The sequence below is a fragment of the Pseudonaja textilis genome, chromosome 2 (assembly GCF_049901715.1).
Source record: "Pseudonaja textilis isolate UNSWEBS1 chromosome 2, rPseTex1.2, whole genome shotgun sequence".
Lineage (NCBI taxonomy): Eukaryota > Metazoa > Chordata > Lepidosauria > Squamata > Elapidae > Pseudonaja > Pseudonaja textilis.
In genome coordinates, this window is record NC_141991.1 from 20,363,734 (window position 1) to 20,384,846 (window position 21,113).

A 21,113-nucleotide genomic window follows, 5' to 3' on the forward strand; every position below is an offset into this window, starting at 1 on the left:
TTATAGAGTGGCACTGTGGTGTTATATTGGTTCCATTCCTACCTGTGGAGCCATTCCCCAAAAGTAGTTCTGGGAAATACTGTCCCCATAGTGTCAAACTGCAGATTCATAGGATCTAATCCCATCTTACTTAATATCTATAGATGAAGAAAAGCAGGTCAGCAGATTAAATAGTTAATAGACTCAAACCAAATCTTTAAGATGGGTAGATTGTCACTACAATAAGTCTTATTGTATAATACTGATCACCTGCCTGTAAAGTCCTAATTCTGATTCTAGATACCAATATCTGAAAGATTACAAAATGGTCAATACTGGGCGAAGCAACCTAAACTGTTATGGTTCTACTCTGCAAGAGGCTGTACAGACATTAAAGGGCTTTCTCCACAGTAGTACTATTGCTTTGGATTTTAAGAAAAAAAGGCTAAAGACTTTTTAATAGATAACAGATTATCAGAGTTGGAAGGGACCTTGTAGGTCATCTAGTCCAAACCCCCATCCAAGTGGGAGACCTTACACCATTTCTGACAATGGGAGTCCAATCTCTTCTTGAAGGCCTCCAGTGATGAAGCTCCCACAACTTCAAAGGCAAGCTCTTCCATTGGTTGATTGTTCTCATTGTCAGAAAGTTTCTCCTTATTTCCAGGTTAAATCTCTCCTTGCAGTTTCCAACCATTATTCCTTGTCTGGCCTACAGGTGCTTTAGAAAATAGCTTGACCCCTTCCTCCCTGTGGCAGCCCCTCAAATATTGGAAGATTGCTATCATGTCTCTCCTGGTCCTTCTCTTTACTAGACTGGCCATGCCCAGTTCCTGTAACTGTTCTTCATATGTTTTAGCCTCCAGTCCCCTAGTCATCCTGGTTGTTCTTCTCTGTACATTTTCTAGAGTCTCAACATCTTTTTTATAATGTGGTGGCCAAAACTGGATGCAGTACTCTAGGTGTGGTCTTACTAAGGCTTTATAGAGTGGTATTAGTGCCTCACCTGATCTCGATTGTATCCCTCTGTTAATGGAATTTAGGATTGCATTAGCTTTTTTGACTGCTGCTGCTTACTTTGGTATTCCCTGAAACCTGAATTCAATTTGGCCAGAAATGTTTGGCTAATGTTTAAAATTATACTGCTGTTACGTGATTTTATAGGTAGAATCCACCCTGAACATCATCAGGTAGTAGGTCAAGGCATAAATCTAATAAAAGCAAGCAAGGCTGCTATTGGGTGCAACTTGCTAACTGCCTGCACTCTCTGTACTTGTTGTCATGCCCCTGGTGGAGACTGACTCTGAGGGAGAGGAGGAACAGCCAACAGGGTGTGGAAGTGTGGCTCTGAAGGTTGTGGAGGAGGCTGGGAAGGGCAGAGGCCGGCTGAGCAGTCAGAGGAGGACCCAGGCCCATCTCCTCTCCCTCCTAGGGCATGCAGGGAGGAGAGGATAAGGGAGAGACGTGGTCTCCTCAGGAGGAGAGGGCCTTAATCCTCTTCATGGGCTGCAGGTGTGAGAACTGCGTAAGAGTTTGGGCCTGCATACTGGCAAATGCTGGAAACAAATCGCGTTTTATTTTGGTCTGAAGTTATCTTGGTTGACGTCCTTCCATCAGACTGTGCCTTGTTATCTCCTTGAATTTGATGAATACTTCTCTTGTTCCGTTGTGGAAATTTCATCATTGTAGTTTGTTTGGTTTTTTATTTCACCTCTATCTGCTCATTAAGTTCGGACTGTATTGCTTTCTTTTGAAGATTATTTTTGAGTACATTTTATCTCCAACTTAGTATTATTGAACAGTGGGACCAAATTGGAGGCATTAAAGGACATTTATTTATGTTTTGGATTTTGTTACATTTGTGTTACACTCTGGGTCATCACACTTGTTCTCTTTGGCAATAATATTCTTACACTGTGATTAACATAGCCTATGCTAGGAAGGCAATTATATTAATCATATATCTGTGATAAGGTATATATTGTGTTATATTAACATAATGGCTATTTAGATTATTATCTTACAGTGATATATTATGCTTTAACGTCTCATAAAAGTTACAATGGTATTCAAACAGCATTCTGATTCAAACAGCTTCTTGATCTAATGCTACTCGACAGTATTTCTAGAAGCAGAAAACCAAGTGGAATGAGAATCTAAGTCATAAATATCATGGAAAGTTCAGGAAATTCTTGAGGTGACTAAATTCAGGCTGAATTGAAAGACAGGTGAAATATCTGATGCCTCAAATATACACAGCTGTGTGCAGAATGTACTAATGTTTTGTGTACAAATATTGAGATCTGAGAGCCTGCTGTTTTCAGTCAGTGGGGAGATGTCCTAGAAAACTAAAAGGATTTGAGCATTGGGTTCTTAGTGGGTTTACATGCTATGAATTGCTGCGCTAAGGGCTCACTAAATAAGCTGAGTTACACTACTTTACTACACTACACTACTGGCCAGCTAATAGCTGATTTGGAGATAAAACTGAATTGAACATTCAGTGGTAGCAAAGCAACAGGGAAAATACTCAGAATAGAGCATTGAAGCAGAAGAGTAAGAGAAGTTGCTGTTACAGGATCTGTGAGCTACTGAGAAGCAGCATAGTTTGGGATGCATAATTTCCTACCATGCCATGCTGAACTTGAGTTTTGAGTAATTTTTATGTGGGGAAGGAGTGGGTGGGTTGGTGAAGGAATCTGCTTGGCAAAGAGATCCATGGGAATTCAACCTTCAATTAGAGTGTGAAGTAGTAATATTAAGTAGAAAGCGAACTTTTGGTTGTGTTGTTACCTAATTATTGTTTTCTTTTTATCCAAACTCTAGTTTGGCTCAAAGCAACATGCAGACCCAATGTTCCTACCTTCTAATTTTCACAAAACAATCACCCTTTAAAGGTAGGTTGGGTCGAAAGATATAACTGGCCCAAAGTCCTCTAGCTGCCTTCCAGGCCTAAGAGTGGACTAGAATTCATAGTCTCCTGTTTTCTGATTTCATAGTCTCCAGCACCTTAACCATTAACACCAACTGTAATTTATTATTTACTTTTATGTATTTGGGAGGTAGGAGCTTTGTTAAGTTGTGCAAACCCCTCTATTTGAGTTGGTTCCGCGTAATGTGAGTCAATGAAATACATGAATTCAACATGGACAAATTCAGTAATCTTTCTGGATCCTTTGAATTATCCTCGTTACCAAGTCATCTATAGTATCCTTTTCATCACTATACTACATCCAGGGGGGAAACTATCCATTTTTTGGTTTCTTCTTGTCAGACAATATTAGGAAAATGTTAAAAGTATGGGCTGAGAGAATGACTGGTCCAAAGTCACCCAGCTGGCTTTCATGCCTAAATTGGGATTAGAACTCACAAGTCTCCTGGTTTCTAGGCTGATGCTTTAAACACTAAACTGGAAAAAAGTGAATAGAATATTCTTCCTTGGGATACCGCAGTATCTTACCTTGCTCATATCCACCAGTTGGCAGAAACACCTAGTATTGCTATGTCTTGTAAGAATGGTCAGAAGGAGCTGGTGTGGGTATAGAAAACCCATAGCCAAAATCCAGAGGCAGTTCGAGATTCTGCTGCCAGATTCTGTTGCTCACTCCCACCCGTCACCTCTAAAGTAGCCTCCAAATGCAGGAATTGGAGTCTACTTGCCAGTGATTTCAATGGGGAATGGGAACGGTGTTCCTTTCAGAAGCTTTATGGTCCAACATCTACAAATGTCTTCCCCCAAAATGCTACTATTCCTTTTAGACATTATCTCTGGATGGCCTGTTTCAGCCTGTGAAAGCTCAGGAGAGCATGTTTCACACCATACCCCTCAAACATCTATACATCCCCATGTTACATGTCAAGTGTTTTCATTTCAGAGCAGCATTGGAGCCAAATCTTTTCCAAGAGACAGTCCAAAATGTGATAAACTGAGAGACAATATAATACATTAATTACAGTAATTAGGCTTCAGTTGTTAAGGAGATGGAATAGTTATCCATATGAAATGCAAAGTTACTTAGCTTGGTTAATGGGAATGAACGTGCTACCTCCTTATCTCCATCCTCAATAGCTCCTTAATCAGGATGGAGATAAAAGAGGTAGCAAGTTCATGATCCATATTTTCCCATACTGTACCTGTAACACGATTTAGGGCAGCTGCCAATTTTGGTTCCCAGGATCTAACAAGGTCAATTGTCACTTTCAAATTCAGGTATTAATTGGAAATGTCTACAGGTTCAGACATGTACAGTTATGTGGAAACCACTGACCATAATTAAAGACTTGCATGAGACAAGACAAAGAGGATGCAGTTCTATGAACTTTCCTGGTTACCAGCCTGAGTGATTTATTATGTTTTATGAACCAGGAATTTAAATTACTCCTTCATTAAAAACCTTACAGTAACCATTTCTCAATCTAATCTAATTTACAAGATAGTTGTGAAGATCAAGTAGGAGGTGAGCTATGCATCCTGCCCTAAGGTACTTTTAAAGATGATAATGAAAGATAAATACAGAACTGACCAAAGTTTACTCTCAGGCAAGTTTGTTATGACTTTAAATGTTTTCCATACTGAGGCTTAACTTCTGAGCAACAATATTCTGAAGTTTGTATTTTCCCTTGTGGCTAGTTCACCTCTGCCTCTGGGCATATTGTCTGAATTTGCTTCAAGGGAAATGAAGTAATATTGTAGCTCATTTCATTTAGAAGTTGGTCGATGCTACCTCCTTTGGCATGGCTTTGCTACAATCTGCTATTCCAAACAGAAATAGTGCTTGAAAAGAGAAAAAAACAGCATTATAGAAAATTTATTGAAAGAAGGCCCTTTCAGGGACAGTTGATTTGGAATTCTTCTAGTTTGTATCATTTTTTATTTTTTTAAACATTTCATAACACTTTGATTAAGCATTTTTGGGTAGATGAATTATCTTGACCATTGAACTATCAGAATGAAATCTGGTATATACAATTGGCTCAATGCAGTACTTTAAAATGGACTAAAATACATTAGCTGTGTTCACATAACAAGCAATGCCCAACAAGTTTGTTTGTTTTTAAATCACATATTGTTTAAAGTGGTAGTGTAGTTCGTAGGAAACTAAGACTGTGCCTGGATTTCTACAAGATGCTGAATCATAAATTCCCCACAACTATTATATCCTAGTCTAGTAAATTGTGTGGACCCAGCCATTCAATATATTATACTGTATGTCCACTTTTAATGCTAAGTGAGTATTCAATCCATATATTTTCAAAAGAGGAGGGAAAAATACTGTATCATGTCCTTTGATGCTTGTGGTCAAAACTGGTGTCTGAATTAAATGATAGCAGTTCCAAGAAGGTTCCACACCCATTTGCACTATCACACCCTGAAGGCACAGATAAATCTCCAAGTGGCCTCAACAACTCTCAGAAAAAGTACTAATGAACAGATGACTGCAAGGAATATAAATCCTTCCATTTTCCACTATTCAGTCACAACTAAAGAAGCTTCTAAATGAGAAGCGAAATATTTTCAAGGAAAAACAAAGAAAGTCCAGCTGCCTTTTGAAAAAGCACCTTTGGAGCAACCATGACAACCTATGGATCTCCACAGATATTTATCAGAATTAAAGCAGTGTGCATGTGTAAATTTCAAACCATAGCTTGATTTCTGTGCTCCGCTTTCAACCAGGATAAAGTACAGCACAGTGTGATAACCTTCCTTATGTAATACAGAAATGATAATGATATTTGCTATGTACATTTACCACATGGGCCTCCATTTAAATTTACATTCCCTTGAACTCCTTAGTTCAGAAGTGCCAAACAATGCAAAAGTAGATTATAATACAGTATCTTAAGTGAATCCAACACTGTGCTTTACTAGTTATTTCAAGTACTTTCAATGAGTATTAAGTACAACATCCACCTTATGATGCTTTTACAGAATTCTAACTAGTGCTTGAATTAGTCATTAAAAGCATACTTTGCTTTGGAAATAGTTGGGAGTATCCAAAAAATGGGATTTAAGATTGTGTTGCAGAAAATACAAGACAAATGGAAGATGGTTTGAAACCTGGCCCATACCCCATATATTTGATACAGTTCACCATGTCCCTTGGGCACCAGTCCTGGTACAATTTGCTCAAGGGGTTAAATGTATATTATTTTATGTTACTATTATATGATGCACCCTCCAATTTTCCTTTCCTCAACATCAATTTAATTAACGCATTGCAAACAAGACAAAAATGATTTGCCACTTTCAATTTAAAACAAAACTAACTATACTATAGAATATTGGCTGCAATACATCAAAAATAGAAATATAGGATTGGGGAGCCTCAACTTTTTTTTAAATCTAAAACCATTCTATTTTTTGTGTTTGAAATACTGTAGCCTTCCTTCCTTTATATACATATCTTTATATACATATCTCTGCAAATACACTGAACTTCTGAAAAAGCATGGATGGGCATGCACTGCACAACAGTACAAATCACTGGTAATCATATGACATGTATATATTTTAGGAGTGTAACACATTATCTTGTTTTGATGTTCAAGAACCAAGTCAAACAAAAGCCACAACACACTTTTCTCAATACCAGAAGTAGAAAACTATCGGGTACTTTTTGCAAGGTATAAGCAGAATAATACATCTGAACCATAATGGGATGGAGAACATTCTGATATAAACTGGAGCAGGGCTTTAAAGGGCAAAGAAGAGAAACATCCAAATACTACTTTATTTATTCTGCAGCCATCCAAATTAAGGCATCAGTCTTTTTTCTCCTTATTTCTCAGAAAATAAGTCTTCCATCTGCTCTTCAGCTGAAATTAGGGTCAGCTATCACAGTTGCCTCAAGGGAAGGCAAGAACTTCTCTTGCTCATGTTCAGAACAGATTTGTATAGTATTCTGAAATTTTTACTCCTCAGTGATTCTCATGTAGAGATTGGGGCAAGCCTATTAGTCATCATCTTTCCTGGCTCCTCATTCTCCCATTACCGTAAGTTCTGTAAGCACCAAGGAAGATTTCCATAGCGAGAAGCTCTCTCTTATTCTAATAAGTTTCTTTCAAGAAAATAATGGAAAACTGAAGATTTTCTGTTGCTAAAATTATCCCTCCAATAGGTCAATACTTGTTTTCCTTATGTGGGTTCTAATCATCTAGGAGAGACATCTTTATTTGCATAAAGACCTTTCTAACTAGGGTAGCACTCACCAAAAATACAGGTAGCCCTTGAGTTACAACTGTAATGGAGCCTGCTTATTACTGTCAGCAGTCAGTATGATCTCTAAAGAAATTGCCTCATTAATGACCTCCCATCTGTTTTTCCCCAATACATTTGTCATTGTCATTAAGCGTGGGAGGCTGGGAGGCTTAATGCAGGCACAAACCAACCTGCACTGGGCTTCCCAAGGGCTCTCCCCACCCTGATATCCGTTCCACTTCCTGCCCTTTGGGGTCCTCACGGTCCTATGGGCCTCCTCTTCATCTCAGTCCATCACAATAGCATGCTTACCTTTCAAAGATCCCCAGAGCTAAGGAGGTCTAGGTAGGGAAGGAGGCCAGGCCCAACCTGTTCCTGGTCCACGTGGCAAAATTAAGAAGAAATCCTGCCGTTTTCCTTTTATTGTTAGTCTTAGCTCCCCCAGCATTAGCTGCACTAGCATAAAACTAGCGTAGCTAATGCCTGGGGAGCAAAGACTAGCGATAAAATAAAAACGGCCAGGATTTCTTTTCAGTTATGCCACATGGCCTAGCAATGGCCCAGCAACAGAGGGGCCTGTCCCCTTTCCCCACCCTGACTTCCTGAATTCTGAATCTCTTCAAAAAGTGAGCAGTGATGGGGGTGGGGTAGAGTGTATGGAACCGGTTGGGGTGGCAAAGCAGGCCCAGTGTCTGTGGGGACCTAGCAGGGCAGGATGGGAAGGGGGAATTAGGTGGAGGGCTCATACTGCAGCATCTCTGCGTTTGGTCGGTCTGTGAGGGCACTGCAGGCATTGTAACTTTGGCAGGGGGGAGGGGCTGCTATAACTACACCTATTAGAAGAACTCACTTGAATTTTCCCATCAAGGGGTGTGAAAATTATCCCAAACCCAACAATTTTATAAGCAAATAAGGGCTATAATCCCCATACTGCAAATTTCACAGGGTTGACTTACACCAAGAAAATACTTGCCAAAGGCCACCAAGCAAGAATCTCAGTGGTATCACTGAAACCTATAGCCACTATCTTATCGTCACTTGACAGAGAAATCTACTCCAAAATGTTTAATAAACTCCACTAAAAAGTAAAAAAATTGCATTGATAATTTAAACCTCTGATATTGTCACTACAAGCCTACAAATGCATGGTAGTGACCAGGCTACATAAGAGGCCAGATCGTCCTTCAGAATACCAAGGAGGGCCATCTGCTTTTTGTGCTTCTTAGGGTGTAACATGACATCCGTGGAGACAGATGCCAAGAACCGGAGCTCAGATCGTTCAGCTGTTTCACCCAGCACTTTTTATTCCAATTATCAGTACTGTTCTATAGCAACAGTCTTTCCCCCTCATGTTACCCAAGATGTTTTAAGCTGAAGGGATTAAATCTAGGGTCTGCTGCATACAAGAATGTGCTCTCAGCAAGTATTCTATGACCTTCCCCACCCCCCACCCACCTGCCAGCTTTGGGAACAGCCACAATGAAGAGTCACCAAGCATAGGATGATCAAGTTTATATCTCAGATTCCAAGCAGTGAAGTTTCTATAGTCTACTATTAAAAAAATAAAGGTATGTCATTGGGTCAAGGAAGTACACTAAATCCTGACCACTTCTTTGCCTTACAACAAACCCCATAATGGACAAAGTAAAGCAGGTTTTCCTCACATGCAGATTTCCATTGGCTTTAAACGGTAGCAGCATGAAACCATGAAGCAGTCCACTGGAGGATGTATGTCAATTTCATGTAATAATATATGCGGTTTTCATGTGCTACTGCATTACAAATAAAAGAGGTTGATGTCATCACAGGGTTTGGTAAGAGTGCTAATTGTTTCTCCTCCACTGCTATCAACACAACCTTTCACAGCTTTCAATTCTTTCACTGTTGAAACCTGAGGGATAGTAGAAGGTTAAGATATTCTCACAATCCGGGGAAAAAGTAAGGGCTGTTATGCCTGGAGGTGTTTGAAATGGGATGTCATTTTCAAAATCATAACAAGGAAAAGTATGGATATTCCAGGGAAGATTCTAAGGATCCTATTAGAATCTTGGATGGAAAGGAGGGAATCTAGAAAGAAGATCTTAACCAGTGCCAGAGAAGAAAACATTGCAAAGGCATCCTGGTAACATAGCCAAATCTTTTTATACTCTTGCAGGATAAGTTCAAGGGATTTGGACAAAAGGAGATAAGGAATAGATCACTGTTTGAGACATCCATAGTTACTTCTTCGGGGGCTGCAAGCGAGAGGAATTTGCTGAGAACTCATCTTTAAAAATTAGCCAACATGGGTTTTTTGATGCCTAGTCAGATGTGAATTCCGGTTAAATCTCTTCCCACACCTGAGGCACATGTAAGGTTTCTCGCCTGTGTGGATTCGCTGGTGCTTCTTGAGACATGAGCTTTGGCTGAAGCACTTGCCGCACTCTGTGCATTTGTAGGGCTTCTCTCCTGTGTGAATCCTTTGATGCTGAATCAGATCGGAGATCCCACGGTAATTTTTCCCACACTCAGAACACAGATAGGGTTTTTCTCCCGTGTGGATTCTCTTATGAACAACAAGGTGAGAGCTTTGGGTAAAGCATTCTCCACATTCTCTACAAATATAAGGTTTCTCTGCAGTATGTATTCTCAAGTGTCTGATAAGATGGGAGCTGACCAGAAAACCTTTTAAACAGACAGGGCACCCAAAAGGTTTTTCTCCTGTGTGGATTCTTTGATGAGCAACAAGGTTAGAGCTCACGCTAAAACTCTTCCCACAGTCAGGGCATTTATATGGTTTCTCTCCAGTATGTATTCTCTGATGTGCAATCAGGGTTGAGCTTTGGGAAAAGCTCTTACCGCACTCAGGACATGTATAAGGTTTCTCTCCTGCATGGATTCTTTGGTGCTTCACAAGGGCTGAGCTGTCACTGAAACGTTTCAAGCATTCACGGCAAACGTAAGGTTTCTCTCCAGTATGGGTTCTTCGGTGTCTGATAAGTGGTGAACAGCGCTTAAATATTTTTCCACAGTCAGGGCACTTATAGATTCTTCCACCCTTCCGGGCTGTGGCTTGGTTGGGTTCTCCAACAGTTCCTGCCCGTGGCATGGTTTTACAATGTCTCTTTCTTGGAATATAACCTGAGATCTCAGGACCGAGATCACTGTCACAGGGTATCTCATCCCCTTGGATTTGAAAAACATTGATTTCATATTCTTCCAGAAGGGAAGTTTCTTCTGGAAGAAGTACCTCTTCTTTTACTAGATTTTCTTCATCCTCTGGGAGAATCACCTCTATTTTCACCAGACTATCCTCATCATCTTCTTCTTCTTCCTCCTCATCTTCCTCCTCCTCAAATATTCTCTCTTCTTTCACCAGGTGTTCTTCATCCGCTATAACTGTGAATATTTCCTCCTCTTTCACCTCTTCCTCCTCTGACATAATTTCCTCCTTTTTTACCAGGTTCTCCTCTTCTCTCATCATCTTTAACCTGCTTGAACAAAATGATTCCTGAAATATACAAGCCATAGTATCAGCAAGTTGAAGTTAGGAAACAAGAGCATAAGGGAAAGGGGGAGGGGAAATCAGGAAAACAAAAGCTAAAAAATTTAAACAAGCAGAATTTCTATATTAAAGAAATCGTACTGTGAGGTTTTATTCAATCAATCCTTACTATCGAAAGCAGGATTTAGCACCCTTCAAGTCTATTTCTTTCTTTAAAATGGACAAAATTCAGTAGCATTGTACAGCACTTGAAAATAACTATTACCTCAGTAATTTGTACAACAACCCTGTAAGGTGGGTCTTTTGTTGCAAATAATGCAACTGACAAGTAATATTTTACCTAATCTGACTAGAAAAGCTGAACTGTCTTGAGCCTGAGAATGTGTTTGGCCTGTTACAGGCTGACCGATGACTGATTATAGTAAATTTAATTAAAGCAATATTGTGAAGAGCAGCATTTTAGAATTTGCTAGGAAATTCTTGAGAATGTAAGCAAGCCATAAATTCATAGCCTTACAATCCCTTAAATGTGGTTGCAAATACTATAAAAAATAGTAGGACTTACTTCTAAGTAAGCATGTTCACAATTGTGTTGTATTTGGCCTTAAGTAAGCTCAAGAACCTTACTTTCCAAATAAGTATATTTGATGAAATAGTTGGTGAATTTTGATGAATATTTATAAACCATTACTACATTATTATTTACAGATGGGGTCATCCCAAAGCATACTGAAATTGTGCTAGTGAAATTTGGTCACAAAATTACCTGATTTCCAAGTCATGATATTTGACTTAAAAATGGAAATACGGTTTTTAGGAAATAAGAAGGAAGGTAAAATATTCCTTTTTTCACTCTCAAAAAATCTCAAGACCAAATATAATGAAAAATATAGTCCAAAAATGTTCAATTTTCTTCTTCCAGTGATGTCAAACACTTATTTGACCCTTAGTGGTTGGGCCCTCAATCTCTAAAGCTGCCTATTCCGATATTAAGGTACTTGTTTTAGGAACACTGCAATCAGAAATCTAGTTCTTCATTGTTTTGACAAGGTCATTTGCAGGAAGCTCTGTGTTTCAGTTCCTTGACCTTGAAAGGAATCTAAAAGAAATATCAGGGATATCAGCTTCTCTCAAAATATCAGCTTCTCTCAAAATTGACTTAAAGCCATGTCATATCAAAGGGGAATTGTATGTCCCAACCAGTGGTGGGATTCAATTTTTTTTTACAACCGGTTCTGTGGGAGTGGCTTGGTGGGTGTGGCAGGGGAAGGATACTGTAAAATTTCCAGTCAGAAGTGGTATTTGCTGGTTCTCCAAACTACTCAAAATTTCCGCCACCGGTTCTCCAGAACTAATCAGAACCTGCTGAATACCAGCTCCAGTCCCAACTTATTTGAACTCCCCAATTGCCATTTAGGGACAATTTAAACAATTCCATAAAATGGAACCGTTGTTAGAGAATCCTCCCCCCCCCCAAGTACAAATATGGGTTAATCTTTTTCAATCAGATGCCCTTCAGAAATGTTATTGCAGCTCACGGCTAACAATGACCACAGACTTTTCTGATGGGAAATCTGAAGCAATTGTTATTCAACTCCTGGAAGAAAAGAGGTGGCTGGTTTAGGATGGCAGGAGAACTTTCATTCATCCATCTTCATGACCAGCTCATCCTACACTCTTGGGTCTTATTTATGTTCACTTGTATAGACATTCTACTTATTTTAAAATAAGATTTTGATTCCAAACGAATACCTATGAAGATTGGAAGCATTTTATGCAACTTATTTATTGACTACACAACGGTGGAGTAAAGATGCTCTGTATTCCCCCCCCCCCCTTTCTTTTATATTCAGGGGTTGAGCCCTGACATTCAAGGTAACCTATCTGCCACTTCGTTGTCTTTGTTCCCTGAAATCAACGGGAAATTTCCCTCAAAGTGTGTCAGGACTGCAAATGAGGACGAAAACGAGCCTAAGCCGCCTGGTGGGTCGACGCAGCCTTCGTCACGAACAATGCAACCCCATCCCTTCCTCTCCGTGTCTAACACAATAAAATCACAACGTCGTATGTATTGAATTTGCCCCCACATCGTTTCCAAATCGTTACCTGTGGGTGTGCAAGAGTTAACGGCTGCAGTGCCCCGGGAAAGAGAAATGACCCCGAGCTGCGGCCGTCTTCACTCCGGTCGGGCTCCCGGTGAGCCAGCTCAGACCATCCGGGGTTGGGTGGACTTAAATCTCAAGGGTCGCGATTTCTGCAAGTACTTCGCGACGCACTTTCGACGTTTAAAGTAACTCAGGGGACTAAACGAGAAGATACATAAGCGAACACACGAGTGGAAGAGCGGGCCGCCTCTCTCCTTTTGTTCTTTCTTTCCTTTCCCCACCCCGGATCTATTCCTCCAGATTCGTCCGCCGTTGCTGGCCACGCACGGCTCCGCGGTCTTGAGCCAACCCCTTCCTGTGCCGTTACGGTTTCTAGACCGGACTGCAACCATCTACGCTTCCGCAGCTGAACTGCGTGTCCAGTCAGCCGTGGAGAAATAATAATAAATTGGTTTTTAAGGAGCTGAACGAACGTCGTGGACTTGTCACAAACAGATTGCCGCTTCACGCGTCAGCAGGTTTCTTTAGTGGACATGTGTGTGCGAATAGAAGACAAGGTTCGCGTGCATTTTAAAATCGTGCTTCGTTAAGCAAAAACGGTCTTCACACACGCACACGAAACATGTTCACTTTTTTTTTTAGCGCAGCGTATGAATCCAACCATTAGAAAAACGCGGTAGACCGGGTTTAAAGAAAGGAAGCAAATGATTTCCCCGTTGTAAGGATTCTCAGGTTATCTCTCCTCAGGGATAACAAAGTTTGACCTTGTCAACTTTCAAGGTCTCCCGTCTTCACTTGAGGAGTGAGAGAAAAGCTTAATTCATCATTACACAGTGAAACAATAGACTGTCTGGAATTTCCACCGTTCCAAAATAAATTAGAAATTATACAGGCTTTTGAAAGTTTTGCATGCTGTAGTAGGGAAAATCAGTAGAGAGACTTCATAATTTTAAGACTTGCAATGGGTTACATAAAGATGCTCATCATTAATAAGAGTCTTGGGCAAAATAACATCCCTCCCAATTTTCCTGCATAATAAATATTTGGAAGGGTTCCTGTGTAGTAAAGCAGCTTCCAGTAATTTCCAATTTTTTTCCTTTTGTGCTTTAATATTCTTTGCAAATGATTTCCAGATTAATGGATAATTTATGCAATTAAATCTGGGCATTAACCTACTATAATGACCTATTTGTTATTCTTGATATATAGCAAATAAACTGTTTATTATCTGTTTATCTCCACTTACTGTTTTCTTCTCTACTTTATGTACTATGAATTTATGTTATTTGTTTTATAAGTGTTAACAAATAAAATGGATTAATGGATAACATAAAACACTAGGTCCCTCAATTTATCAGTCAGGAAAAATAAGAATCTTCATTCTTTTTTGTCTCCCTTTCTATCAGGCAATGCTCCCAAACTTGAGCAGTTTCCTTGTAAGGCAAAATCTGGATTAGCAAGAGAGTCTTAATTACTTGATGCCATTTCTTGAGCCATTAATCTTTCAGATATTCGGGTTAGGGCTACATATCTGGGCAGCGGTAAATAAATATTTCCCATTGAAGAGATGAAAAGTACAATAAATTGAAGATTATAATTACTGCAGCAATTATTACAGTTGAAGGTTATAATTACTGCAGCTCCCCAGGCAGTCTGGTTGGATAGGGCAGGCTTGATGGGAAAAGGTTAAACTGTTCTAAATGTGTCTTTTATTATGAAAATGAAGCCTGCTTCTGTTCTTGGGTTAGGGAAGGGGCAGGGAAGCAAAAGGCAACACGCATCCTGCTTATGATTTGTATGTGTGTATGGGAGAATCCATTTTCATTTTAGAGAATAATTTTTATTTAAACAGAGTATTGCAAGCTTAAGATTTATAGGAACTGCTTTGCAGAGGTTTTTGTTATTTCTGCCATGTTCTGCTCTCTAAGCATTTGTGAAGTGGTTGCACATATGTGCATCTAAAACCTACCCATAAATGCTGCTCAAGAGCAACTTCCACACTGGCTTAACCAGAGATTTTTAAAGTATCAGAAGCTGACTTTAAGTTTGGATGTCACAAATTCTTGGAGTAGCTTGTTACAGCACCATCCTATGCATATCTACTCAGAAGGGATTGCAGAATTGGTCCTAAGGAATTACCATTGTCCATTGCGACTCTTCTTCCCCTTCCCTGACTATTTATGACAAAGTGAAGGAGGGGACACTTTATTCATAGGGAGGGAAGCTTTTGTGTGAGGAATGCCGACTAAAGTGCTGTTTCTAGTCTTTCCCAGTGTGAAGGGAAGCAGTGGAAGTCTTTCAAGACTTCACAGTTTTATAAAATCTTGGCTGCTGTGCTGTAATTGTTCACAAACTCTTTGCCTAGTCTCTTTTGGACAGTGACACCAGGGGTTTGTTGCAGTGGTCACTTCTAGTCTCTGCCTAACTCTCTTGAGTTATCTCAGTTGGAACAACAGGGTGGTCCCTTGTAACCTTTTCCAATATCTAATTTGTGATGAGCTCTGTTGGCTCTTGTATTTTTATTCCCATCTGTTTTCTTGCAGCTGCCAGCAAAATCCAGTTCTTAATTAGCACAAAAAGCAGGCACCATACAAAAATAGCCATGTTTGAGGGTAGATATGTGAACTCTCTGTTCAAAATATCTATTACCACAACAGCACAGGGATAGAGATACAAATAACCAGTCATTCCTAAATCAGCATCAATACCTAAACACTATTGGCAAGTTCAACATCTCAAAAAGAACATAAATGAATAGCTTTAAATCTCTGTCCAGACATGAAATTTACTGGACAACCAAATTCTTCAAATGAGAATATCGAATATAATCCCAAACTTTTTTTCAGTATTTTGATATCTACCCCCACATTCCTATTTACTGGGTGATTGGTTTTAATACACAAAAACCAAAGGATGTTTATGTTGACAAGAGGGTACAAATCAGAACAAAGGGGAGGTCACTCAGATGAAAATTATGTCCTGGGGCTCTAAGGGGTCTTTAAAAAGTTCCGCCATGGCTATGCTGGCAGGGAATTCTGGATGTTCTAATATCAACTCACGTGGAAGCCACCAAGATGAAGAAAGCTGATTAACTCCTGAGCAGAGCTTCTGAATAGGGGCTTGCATTCCACCATAATGGACAGGTTAAACAAGGGGTTCAGCACAGCACAGCTGGATAGTTCAAAACAGCTCAATTTGGCTTACAGCCATCTTGTGATATGGGCCCCTCATTTGCTTATTATTTATACTTTTTATTAAATTTTTATGCCACTCATCTCCCTACAGGATGACTCTTTTCTGCACACAGTAAACCCGGAGCTTGTTTTCTGGTGGCTTCTATTCGGACAGCAGACGGTGAAGTGCTCTGCTACTTATTCGAATTGACCAGAGTTACTGCATACATTTGTATAATACTGTACTGCAAGATTGCAGTGCATTGGCGGGGAGCGTTAAATTTGAGTTTGCAGTATAAAAGCCCCTTGAGGTGATTTGCAGGGAGGGGGTGTAGTTTTTTTTTTTTTTAACAGAATAACCGAGTTGAAAGGGACCTTGGCGGTCTTCTAGTCTAATTCCCTGCTCAAGCTGGGAAACCCTCTATCATTTTAGACAAAGGGTGTTTATATATTTATTTTCTTCCTGTGTCCTTTTCTGAACCGCAGCCAAGACTGGGACTTGCATGAAGGAGCTGAGCCAATCCTGGCTCCGAAGCAGAGCGAAGCTGTGGAGGGCTGCCGCTCCAGAAGCCTTTGCCTTCCTCCGATTCATTCGGACGTGAACAAACCAACCTATGAAATCACACCCCTTCCTCACCCACCCCCATTGTAAGGCAGCTGAGTCTTTTAGCGAAATCGAGAGCGGGGGAAAGCAAAAAGGCAAGGACAGGAAGACAGTCATCTTTCTTTCGATTTCCGGGCTCTTCTAGGAATCCAAACACTGTTGGTCTCACCCTCGACAATTTTTCGAGGCATCCGCAGCGAGAATTGTAATCTCCGTTCTACGGGTGCAAGTTCTCCAAGCATATGATTATAATAACCTGTACTGTAGGAAAAGAGGAGGACGGTGTCGTTAAGGTTTAGGTTCTGATGCTAAATTACCGCCCTTTCCAGCATAGGCCTTCCAGATGCGCGGGATTACAATAATTCCTAATAGATGTGCGAGACGAGTGGAGGATAAGAATGGGCTTTCCAACACATCTGGAGGGAATGAATTTGTGTGAGACAAACTATTATGCCTCTATTGCTCTTGGCTGTCCCAAGTTGTGCAAGAAACTGTTTATAAATTGGATATATCTGGATACTATTTCTTTCCTGTGCTTTAATCACATTGCTTCTTCCCAAAGGCACATTAGGTACATGTATAGGTTTTACTAAATGTTTGCATTTATATATTTATAAATATATTATCTGAACCTTATTTCTATTGTATATCACAAGCGATGAGTTTGTCTTAATCTCAGTAGACATATTTCAGGTCTTTTACCTACTTGAAATGATTTGGCTATAGCCTTTCTCTCTTTTGGGGCAAAATCTGGTGGCAGATTCTTGATAATCTGTTACTTTGAAAGAAACAAGATGCAAACTTATTACAATAGAGATGTAGCCCATTCATGTCATTCTCTTTTCAAATAAGCATTACATTCTATGTTCATCTTTTTCATGGGGGCGATCTCATGAAGTGTATATCACTGTTTCTAAAAGTGTGGTCCTTGGAGGTCCCACAAGACATCTTCAGGTCTGTGAAATCAAAGTTATTTCCCAAATCTTGAAGATACTTGCAAAAATATTTTTAAAATGTGCCCTATTTAGTATTTTTAGAAAGTGTCCAGAGAGCAAAAAATGAAGAAATACTGGCAACACATTACATGATTTGCAAGTAGAAGATCCCACATTCATCCCCAATTCAAAGAACTAGTTCCGATGCTTTGGATCAGGGGTCTTCAAACTTGACAGCTTTAAGGCGTGTGGACTTCAATTCCCAGAATTCCTCCTCCAGTCACGTTAGCTCAGGAATTCTGGGAGTGGATTTCCACAAGTCTTAAATTTGCCAAGATGGATATATATAAATATATATAAATTTGCTTTGGATGGATATATGAATAACTTACTAAGGCATGGCCATTTCAGTGAAAGCTTAAGACCACTGATAAAAATCTCAGAATTAAGAATCTTTTCCAAGAATATCTCAAGCAAATGATTATCTTGTCAATGATAACCAAAAGGAAACCCAATGTAATGTTGCTGTTTTTAAATTAAATATACTTTTACAGTTCTTTAAATTTTATGGATCACTTCATCACTATTATTCTATCTGATTTACATTTTCTGTCTCTTGGGGTCAGCATGGAAGCCACCATTTGCTGAACTATTCAAGTAGAAAAGAAACTAAACTGTAAGAAAACCAATTTAACATAGGTAAATATGGAGAATTGGTTTTTTTTTTTACTTTGTTTTTCCCATTCATTCCCATCCTAATATTTTTTTCTTCAGCATACTTCTTTCATTTTCCAGAAAGGACTCCATGATCAAACATATGTAGGCACAGTGCCCTTAGTTGTGATTGAAGTTTTACAAGTCTGAACATTTGGGCCTTATTAATTATGCAATCTTGTTAACATTCAATTTAACATTCAATTTAACATTCAGATTAAAATGAGCTGGGCTGTTTGTGGTTTGGGGTGGGAACCCTGACTTTGTTTTGGAATGTTGTGCAAACTGGACCAATCCCATTAAACCACAATATGGTTTAGCTGGAGACTGCAATCATAAAAACAGCAGTTCAGTTTTGTCAGCTGGGCTTGTGGTTTTGCATGCTATGTAAACCAACTACTATAGTGTATTGCCTGTTAACCTCTAAATTAAAACATATTGTTGTATATAAAGATTGGGAATGAGGAGAAAGTTGGTCTACTTTTAAAAGTATTTTCTTTAGAAGAGCCTATTTCATAATGCCTATGAAAATCCAACACTATCCAATATAATGTTTATGAACATCCAACACAAAACTGAGATAGTTATATGAATGTATTAGAAAAATACATGTACTTGAATAATTGCATTAGATAATTATACCTATATAGCTAAATTTTATGTTATAGCTATTTTTGTTGTATTTTCCCCTTAAGACATTTTATGTGGGTTTTTTTCTTTGACAATGTATATTTTTATTTTGGGTTTTTTTTTAACATTTTTCTGTTTCTCTGTCATTTTAAAAACAACAAAATAAAATAAAGGAAATGCAGAGAAACAAAAGACATTGCTGATGCATGCTGGAAAATTGGGAAAGACAAGTCAGTGCATGCTTCCTTGATTATAGAAAGGCCTTCGAAATGGGGTCGACCATGTTAAGCTGTGGAATCTCCTTAGAAAAATGGAAATTGCAGAACATCTCATTGTCTTCATGTGAAACATTTACAGTCAGGAAACTGTACACTGCACAGAACATGGTGAAACAGACTCTTGTATATTTTTTTGAAAAGGCGGAAGTCAGTAGTACAAGGATTTGGTTTCAAAATCTTCACTTATTCCAGAAGGGGTTGGAGGGGGCAGGATACTTTTTTTTTTTTGGTACTGATTGCAGATTGTGCTAGAGATAGAAGCATCATCAATTCAGGTGTCCGGTTCGGGGTCTTTGCAAATGTTCTTTTCTTAACCGCATTCAGTTACATGGAGCCCCATTTCTGATCTAGCTTTTCTTTCTCCTTTTCAAGCCTCTTCTTCCTCTTGGCTACTACTACTCCAGCTCCATTGTTTTGGCAGAAACGAGCACCTTGCTACAAGTTCTGAAAAATCACAGTGAGGTCTGGGGTGAATAGCAAGGTGCAGCAGTACCTCCACTGTGTTTGAACCGCTAATAATTGTAAAGAGGGTGTAGGAAGCTGTCAACTCTTTTGCACATTCAAGCAAGCCTGTAGAGTATGCATGAAGAAATGACATTGTTGCTAGCCATTATAAAAAGTACCACTTATCTTTCTGATGCAGGTTTGCGCACTTTATAGATTTTGTAATAAAATGCAGTTGGTTATTTTAAAAAAGGTGAGTTGTGAAAATTAGAGCAGGTGCCAAACAGAAATTACAAGTGAGGGATTAATGCTGAGTTTTTCCCCCCTCCATATTTTGTTCAATTTCATGTAGATACTGGGCCCTGAATTCCAGCATGTTAAGGCACCAAGTTTCTTTATGAGCTGACAGTGCAAGTTAGTTAGTTATAGCCCACATTTAGTTAGGTAGTTAGTTAGTTGATTGGTTAGTTCATTAGTGATAGTTTCCTCCCACCTGTCCTTATTCTGAAATATTTTTCATCGATAAATTGACTTGAATATAATCCTGTTTTAAGATGACTTCAATCTCAAAGTATGCAATTCCTGTTTACCAAAAGCACGTTGAACTAAATTGTCTCCATTTTTTCTTTACTCAGTTGTATTTACTCAGAGTATTTGGCCAGTCAGGTTTTTGATGGAATACTGTGATTTGCAGGAAAATAAAACTCACTTTTTGCAATAAAATGCTTCAGAGTGAGTAGCAATATTCTTACTGGAAGCAAAGCTCCACAGCCCTCTAAATGAGCAAAGTTTAAAAGTGGAAGTGGGGAATAAAAAAACCTATCTCTCTCTTTTCAGTATTTCCTAAGCTGTTTGTTCAGATTATCCCTTTCTCCAATCTTTAAGTAATGTCATTACCACTACAAAAATGTCCAGATGCGGTTGATATACATCCTCAATTCATAAACCAGTAATTATAAGTTGCTCCATTTCTCTCGGGATGATTCCTCCTCCTCCTCCTCCTCCTCCTCCTCCTCCTCCTCCTCCTCCATATTTTTCTGCAGGTATAGGGTCTGCTTTTTGAGTCAGTACTCCCATGATAAATACCCCAGTTTAAGAACTACCACTCTATACAATCTGGAATTCTACTTAGGTAGTGTGAACATATGACCATAATGGACCCCTTTTTTGTGGCAAATGGCATTCGTAAAGTGGTGGTGGCAGTCATTAAACAAACCAATGGTTTGCTATGAGTGTGGTTTTGCCAAAACTGAAAATGTAAAGCCATTGTTAAACATGGTCATAAATGCAGCCATGCACCCAAACCATGGTCATGTGACTACAGAGGGGGCCTGGCTACCAGAACATCAAATCCTGGTTGTAAGTCTTCTTTTCCAGGTGGGTCATAATTTGAAACAGTCACTAAGCAACCAGTCGTAAATTGAAGACTATCTGTATAAGGATCCTCATTCTACATAAATCTTTCAAAAGGTGTCTGTGTCAAAAAAAAATATGATGGCAATGCATTTTTTAAAAAGGGCAAGGCCTTGAATGCATCATTGTGATCACCATCTTGGAGTTCTACCTCTT

The 21,113-nt window shown here is 39.3% G+C and overlaps 2 protein-coding genes across 2 annotated transcripts in view; one reads left to right on the plus strand and one right to left on the minus strand.

Annotated features, from left to right (window-relative positions):
• Positions 1 to 21,113, plus strand: part of LOC148126801 (uncharacterized) — a 183,895-nt gene that overhangs the window by 62,361 nt on the left and 100,421 nt on the right. The gene's annotated exons all lie outside the window — the stretch shown is intronic.
• On the minus strand, positions 4,773 to 13,107 carry LOC113447607 (uncharacterized). The gene is made up of 2 exons (XM_026717887.2): positions 12,768 to 13,107; positions 4,773 to 10,667 (listed from the first exon to the last, which is right to left on the minus strand). Exon 2 carries the CDS (start codon positions 10,638 to 10,640, stop codon positions 9,453 to 9,455), a length of 1,188 nt encoding a protein of 395 aa, XP_026573672.1. The 5' UTR covers positions 10,641 to 10,667; positions 12,768 to 13,107; the 3' UTR covers positions 4,773 to 9,452.

Bases quoted from the DNA above. Each gene is read 5' to 3' on its own strand.
- LOC113447607 (XM_026717887.2), bottom strand. From the start codon at position 10,640: ATGATGAGAGAAGAGGAGAACCTGGTAAAAAAGGAGGAAATTATGTCA.